We start from the raw sequence: 7,999 nt of genomic DNA, 5'->3' as shown, positions 1-7,999 counted from the left end.
AAAAGGACGATACAGATGGTGTCATGACAAAGTGCTCAGAGAAGTGGCTGACTGGCTTGAAGTAGAAAGGAAGAAGGAGCAAAGGAGTAACCCCCAACAGCATCACATCAACTTTGTGAAGCCGGGTGAAACCGCAAAGTCACAGCCAAAACAGAAGTGATCTATCCTAGATGTCACCACAGGTTGGAACATGGAGGTGGACTTAGGAAAGAAGCTTGTGTTTCCTGGCATTGTCCAGACAAACCTCAGACCGGACATCGTGCTGTGGTCTGGAACAGGAAAGAAGCTCATCATGATCTAGCTAACAATACCCAAGGAAAAAAGATGTGCAGAGGCCTACTAGAGGAAGAATGCCAAGTACAGAGCTCCTCAATGAATGCAGGAGAAGAGGCTAGCGTACATGGCAGTTCCCCATCAAAGTAGACGTCGGGATTCTGTTCCCAGTTTGTGTACCGACTCATTGCAGCAATTGAGACCACTGGCAGGGAAAGGTGCAGGACGATCCAAAGACTGAGCCAAGCTGCAGAGCGTGTATCTAACTGGTTGTGGCTATGACGTGAGGAGAAGAGCTGGAAGCTATCGACCCCCACACCATAGAAAGGTGGGGCCACTCACTATCACATACATGGATAGCCCTTAAATATCAATGACGGCGAGAGCGATGAGCAGACTACTGGCGACAACCGAAGATGAATCCAGGTTCTCTGGCCGGTGGTACTCTGGGGCACGCTCAACAAGCCTGGAGAAACTAGTTAGGGACAGAAGAGACGTCACGAACTCAGTAGTATGTTTCTCACTTAACCAATAACACCAAAATAAATAAATAAAAATTAATCCGTATAATTTAATCATAGCTCGTCATATTTATGTCATTAATTAACGACTATTTTTTTGATAATTTGTTACACCATCGCATTGGCCAATCAAATGAGACGTTACAAAATGACGTCGATTACTTTCGTTTAGGCCAATGGATTATAACATGAAAAGGCCAATGAAAATGCTTGTTTCATCAATAATTGACTGATTATGATTGTAATAAAAATCCATGGTGTATACTGACGTGAAAATTTGTGAACGTTCTGTCGTCAATCGTTCAAATGATCAAAGTTTCACCAAATCTTCAAACAAGGGTGCGCAAATTTTCACTAGTTCCGATATAAACCCCTTTAATAGTGCTTACTTGCATATCAGTGAAGGTTGCATTGACGATATTCATTATTTCTGGTTCGCCCTGTATTTGCTTCATGATCTCCTCGACATTGAAAATTGCCATCATGGAAGTACGCGGGGCTCTGTAGTAAAGCTCCTTTGGTAGGCCTATATAGAACTCAATATCTGCAAAACATGGTGACAGTTGTCATAAAATTCAAATGTAGAGTCGACATGATTTCTAATACAAAATTATTTCCAATCTAAATTGCTGTACATAACATGCGACGGGCCTCCCGTATCTTGTTCAGTGAGGCAATCAGCAGCTTCTACAAGGAGATGTCTCCCCGAAATGACCCTTGGCGATAAACCACACAAACTTAATTCCAAAATGACGGATAAATTTGATTATTAAAGATTCACGTGTAATTCTGGATCTAAATAGCCTCAGAGAATAACGAACAACGATGTTTCTGTAAACTGAGAGCGAAACACACGTATCAAACAACTACTTACCGGAATATATGTATTAAAAAAATGTGTATTCAGTGAGCATTGATATTAATCTGATACATAATTACTCCAAACTTTCAAATATTAGAAAGCACGCATAATACAATATCTAGTGTTCTACGATCAACTGATGGAAAGTGACGAATTTTGTAATAAAAATTATTTGTATGAAAATATTCTGTATTTTATTTATAATTAATGGAATCAACGAAAAATAGAAACAAAATCGCCAAGTCTAACTACAGTCGAACCTCGTTATCTCGAAGTCGGCGGGACCGAAGTAAAACCTCGAGTTATCCAAGTATTCGATTTAAATGGGTTCGAATGTTTGGTGTGAAATTTGACCGGGATCGGCGAAATACTTCGAAATAAACGGGATCTTCGAGTTACATGCGTTCGAGTTTAATTAATTTTTTGGCTCATATTTATCTTGTTAATTTGTATCGAAATATGTTTCTCTTTTCTGTGTCTGACGTATAATCTTGATAAACCGAACTTGTTTATTATAGAAGATATATTTATCAAAATACTTCATTTCTAACAACTCAACCCTCACCGAACGGTTTGGCAATTTGGTCCAGGTACAAGGCAAATGTTAAAGGATGGTAGCCATGTTTAGTTCCTGTTGAAAATACAATCACAACAACGTTACATTGACGATCAATTACACTCACAAAATATCAGCAAACATCTCCCTTCCTCCCTCCCTCCCCTCTCTCCTTCTCTCTCTCCCCCTCTCTCTTTCCCTCACTCCCTCCCTTCCTCCCTCCCTCCCCCTCTCTCCCTCACTCTCTTCCTCCCTCCCTCCCCCTCTCTCTCTCCCTCCCTCCCTCTCTCTCTCCCCTCTCTCTCTCTACTCCTCCTGCCTCTCTCTCCCTCTCTCTCTCTCTCTCTGTCTGTCTGTCACTGTCTCTGTCTCTCTTTCCCTCTCCCTTCCCCTCTTTCTCTTTATTTATCTATTTATTAATTTCATTTATCTATTTTTATTTATCTGTTTTAGTTATTTCTTAATTTATACAAGTACTAATTTTTCCTACATAAATACATAAAAGTTTGTATGAGTGACGAACATACCTGGTTCCCACAGTGGCCTTTGTTTTGCTAAAATGTCTCCAAATTTTTTAGGGTCATCTAACATGAGTCTTAATGGTAATGGTTCTTCGTTCCCACTAAGTCCAGCCTTAATGCAAACAAATATATGACGTCTTGAAAGATGACATCAAAGTTGTATTTTGATGACCAGGCTTCTTTTCAAATGCCTTTGTGAGTTATTTCAGGCATAGAAATGATTTTTGCATTGTCTCCAAATTTCACATACAATTATCACTGGGTTACTTACTGCTAAATTCATAATTTTCGTGTACGACTTATTTTCTTCGATTTCGTTAATCCACGAGTTATCAAAATAACATTTTTAGAACTATATTTACAACCGAATTCATATGTCCAGGAAATAGTGATTTTTTGAGATTAGATTTGTGCAGTTTGCATTATCAGTAATACGATATAATTAAAGCGCATTAAACCTGGTAATCAACATCTAATATTTCGACGTCTTTGTTGTCTTTGTACGTTAGTTATGGTAACCTACCTTGTTAGAGATGTACGTTTCAAGAGTAATGTTCTCTTTGCCGTTCTGTGCAAACTCGGGCCAGTACTTTGCTATTTTTTCATTGTAGTCGAGGAGACCTCTACAACATAACAGGTGAGGTTATAAAATATCTGAATTTCTGGAGATTGTGTCCCCAAATATCAATACAATAAAGTGTTTGAACCCGTCGTCATTTTGGAGACATCTTCTGTGAATGGTGCCATTTCAAGGTTTCGGTAAAAATATTTCAAAAATAATTGAAGACGTTTGAAAATTTCTGTAACTCTTTGGCTGTGACATCTCGAGTAGCTTCATGCAGACCGAAAATATCTGTCTCTAAAATGATAATTTAATTCCGATACTCACATTTATTATGGTGTTACTGATATTTACATTTTTATGAAATAAACATAATTATAATAGATATCGATATCTGTGAAATAAATGTGAATATTGACACTTAATTATTATTTCCGGTCTAATTATCTTGTGAATTGTTGTGTCAGTGACATATCCTGCTAACTCTTAATTGTTTGACTGTACTCCAAATGGCCTCGGACATATTAACGATATTACCTTGAATGCAAGTGACACGGCTTGTCACCAGAAAATAGTATTGCGCTCGCGATGGAAACACGTGACATATGACACAGGTGATCCAGTGAAATCTTATTGCTTATATCGTAACTCTAGATGTCTATATACCTACCTGTCGACAAGGTGAGCTATCACAAGGGCTGAAGGACTTTTTGTTGAGGAGTAGAAACACGGCATGGTGTCCTCTCGCCATTTCATTCCAGCCTCCTTCTCCACCCAGCCTCCCCATAGGTTCACGACCAACTCTCCTTCATAGTAAACCGCTACGGAACTCCCTTCATCAGAACCATTCTCCAAATTGGCCCTGAAGAAAAAACAAAAATGTATGACTTCGGGTATAATTTAATATCTTGCAAGCGATAATTCACTCCGCACTTTTAACCCAGTGCCCTTAACACAAATTTACTATTTTTGCAATTCTGTCGTTAGAAATACACTTCACAGTTACTATTAACACACAGAGGTACAACAAAACCACAGGAAGATTTGGAGTTGTAATTTAATTTCGTATTAGTTTCTGTTACTTCATCTCAATAAAAAAAACCATATCTTAAGCAGATTAAGTTTGCAGATTCTGCAAAGTCTATATAGAGATCGTTTCTCAGAAATATTGTCGAGTCCTGTTTTCAGTATTGAATTATAGTGTTTCCCACCCTCTTAGTCCATTCAAATGACCATGGATGTTGAAAGGACGTGAACTGTCACTTTAATCACTTTTCAACTGTCGCCTAATCAATATTATCATTCTGGACACAGATATCGATACCAATATGAAGGTAACAGATGATGTCTGCAGGTGTCTGTGTACTTGATCATCTTTAATCAGATCAGATGTGATTTGAAAAGAAAAAAAAATACGGATGGCTTAGTATTTCTCACCAACGGAGGTTGGAAAATTGGAATATAGAAACGTAAGGTTCCGTCAGGCATCGATTCCTCATTGCGACTAAGACCGAGTTGGACATGATGTCTACAACTGGCGATTAGTTCGTTCACAAGGGTAAATCAGAGTCCATGCGATACAGTCTTATTGTAGCCGTGATTAAAATTTAAAAAAAAACAACAAACAAAAGGTTTATTCATCATGGCTAGTTGTTTGTTCAGTGCGTAAGTTCTTGACAAGGCAACAATTTTGCGGTCAGAACACTAAAGTTTCAGCGCACTCCTGTGTAGTACAAGAATTGTTATGTAACTGTTATAGTGCCCTCCTCTGTGATACTAGAATTGCTAGGTTACGGTTATAGTGCCCTCCTCTGTGATACTAGAATAGTCAGGTTACGTTTATAGTGCCCTCCTCTGTGATACTAGAATTGTCAGGTTACGGTTAAAGTGCCCTCCTCTGTGATACAAGAATTGTCAGGTTAGCTTATAGTGCCCTCCTCTGTGAAACTAGAACTGTCAGGTTACGGTTATAGTGCCCTCCTCTGTGATACTAGAATTGTTATGTTACGGTAATAGTGCCCTCCTCTGTGATACTAGAATTGTCAGCTTAGCTTATAGTGCCCTCCTCTGTGAGACTAGAACTGTCAGGTTACGGTTAAAGTGCCCTCCTCTGTGATACTAGAATTGTCAGGTTAGCTTATAGTGCCCTCCTCTGTGAAACTAGAACTGTCAGGTTACGGTTATAGTGCCCTCCTCTGTAATGCTAGAATTGTTAGGTTACGGTAATAGTGCCCTCCTCTGTGATACTAGAACAGTTAGGCTACGATGATAGTGCCCCCCTCTGTGATGCTAGAATTGTCAGGTTACGGTTAAAGTGCCCTCCTCTGTGATACAGGAATTGTCAGGTTAGCTTATAGTGTCCTCCTCTGTGAAACTAGAACTGTCAGGTTACGGTTATAGTGCCCTCCTCTGTGATACTCGAATTGTCAGGTTACGGTTAAAGTGCCCTCCTCTGTGATACAAGAATTGTCAGGTTACGTTTATAGTGTCCTCCTCTGTGAAACTAGAACTGTCAGGTTACGTTTATAGTGCCCTCCTCTGTGATACTAGAATTGTCAGGTTACGTTTATAGTGCCCTCCTTTGTGATACTAGAACAGTTAGGCTACGGTTATAGTGCCCTCCTCTGTGATACTAGAATTGTCAGGTTACGTTTATAGTGCCCTCCTCTGTGAAACTAGAACTGTCAGGTTACGTTTATAGTGCCCTCCTCTGTGATACTAGAATTGTCAGGTTACGTTTATAGTGCCCTCCTCTGTGATACTAGAATTGTCAGGTTACGTTTATAGTGCCCTCCTCTGTGATACTAGAATTGTCAGGTTACGTTTATAGTGCCCTCCTCTGTGATACTAGAACTGTCAGGTTACGTTTATAGTGCCCTCCTCTGTGATACTAGAATTGTCAGATTACGTTTATAGTGCCCTCCTCTGTGATACTAGAATTGTCAGGTTACGTTTATAGTGCCCTCCTCTGTGATACTAGAATAGTCAGGTTACGTTTATAGTGCCCTCCTCTGTGATACTAGAATTGTCAGGTTTACGTTTATAGTGCCCTCCTCTGTGATACTAGAATAGTCAGGTTACGTTTATAGTGCCCTCCTCTGTGATACTAGAATAGTCAGGTTACGTTTATAGTGCCCTCCTCTGTGATACTAGAATAGTCAGGTTACGTTTATAGTGCCCTCCTCTGTGATACTAGAATTGTCAGGTTACGTGTATAGTGCCCTCCTCTGTGATACTAGAATAGTCAGGTTACGTTTATAGTGCCCTCCTCTGTGATACTAGAACTGTCAGGTTACGTTTATAGTGCCCTCCTCTGTGATACTAGAATTGTCAGGTTACGTTTATAGTGACCTCCTCTGTGAAACTAGAAATGTCAGGTTACGTTTATAGTGCCCTCCTCTGTGATACTAGAATAGTCAGGTTACGTTTATAGTGCCCTCCTCTGTGATACTAGAATAGTCAGGTTACGTTTATAGTGCCCTCCTCTGTGATACAAGAATTGTCAGGTTACGGTTATAGTGCCCTCCTCTGTGATACTAGAATAGTCAGGTTACGTTTATAGTGCCCTCCTTTGTGATACTAGGATTGACAATGTTTGTATATGGGATTAACTGAATTGTTATGACTCTACCAAATTTATAATGGGTTGTTTACTATGTTTACTCTTCATGTGGTGTCATATAATTGTTCACATACGCACAAATGCCACAGTTGGTAAGATCTAGACAGAAGCGGGGATCGGAGGAAGAGGTCAATATATAGAACGACGTCACAAATTTAATTGTTCCAGAAGTAAGTTAGATATCTTTCTGGTGCAACTTTTTAGAAGTCTTTCTCGTAGCATTCTCTGGTCTCTAGCATCACTGACGAAGCATTGAAACAACTGTATGCTGTATTTTAATTCAACATTTGTAATATATGAATAATCTTTTAACTATCTATATGATAGGTACTTATCATTTATGCATAATTTTTAAAATGGTATGCGAACACGGGTTATAGGGAAGGCAGTATACACAGCTTATCAGTTTAAAAGACATATTTCCTCAATTGTTGTCATTTTATAGGAATAGTGATGCTCGGGAGGTTGCCTAATATGAAAACAACGTTACAAATTTCATCAAAACTCATATAAATCATGAACGAATTATCTGAGCAATTTTTGGGAAAATCCCCACTGATTTTTTATATTAATATTGTCTACCGAACAAGTTAAGTCAGAATATGACAGATACATTAATGTTTAACAGTAAAAATAAATTAACCACATATACCCGCCCAAACAAATTATTTGCTTGTGGGTAACCTTAATCAGGGTTACATCCACACATTCGTCATAAAACCTCGGTTTTTTATTACCTGAACACATCTCTGACTTTCTCAAACCCGTCCTTGACAAATCCGTCAACGTAGGGTGTTTCTTTGGCCTCTGTCCCGTCAGCCATCGTGAATGATCGGTTGATTGTGTGAACTCCGCTCTCTTGTCATACACAATCTTCCCTGTCCACACCGCTTTGGACTATGTACATGTTATCACAATTATTCGTAGTGCAGACATGTACTCTAACCTGATGGCGCATAAAGCTTTTATTTACTTAAAACAAAGGTGGGGAAAATGAATTATCATTTCTCGGTTTACCTATTCAAAATTTATACATGAATTCTAAAGTGTCTTGTTACCGGTCTGTAGTCTCAATGGCGGGT

General features: G+C 39.1%; 1 protein-coding gene across 1 annotated transcript; it reads right to left on the bottom strand.

Moving 5' to 3' along the window:
• Nucleotides 1-245: 245 nt before the first annotated feature.
• LOC132563725 (beta-lactamase domain-containing protein 2-like) lies at nt 246-7,740 on the bottom strand. The gene is made up of 7 exons (XM_060228477.1): nt 7,655-7,740; nt 3,966-4,157; nt 3,257-3,356; nt 2,740-2,845; nt 2,222-2,287; nt 1,184-1,338; nt 246-269 (listed from the first exon to the last, which is right to left on the bottom strand). The coding sequence occupies exons 1-7, from the start codon at nt 7,738-7,740 to the stop codon at nt 246-248; spliced, it is 729 nt and encodes a 242-aa protein (XP_060084460.1).
• Between the last annotated feature and the right edge of the window lie 259 nt (nt 7,741-7,999).

This window comes from Ylistrum balloti, unplaced genomic scaffold (assembly GCF_031769215.1).
Source record: "Ylistrum balloti isolate Yb309-2 unplaced genomic scaffold, AGI_CSIRO_Ybal_v1 Utg371836, whole genome shotgun sequence".
NCBI lineage: Eukaryota > Metazoa > Mollusca > Bivalvia > Pectinida > Pectinidae > Ylistrum > Ylistrum balloti.
Note: the sequence above shows the minus strand (reverse complement) of the source record. Positions and strands in the feature narration are given on the sequence as shown.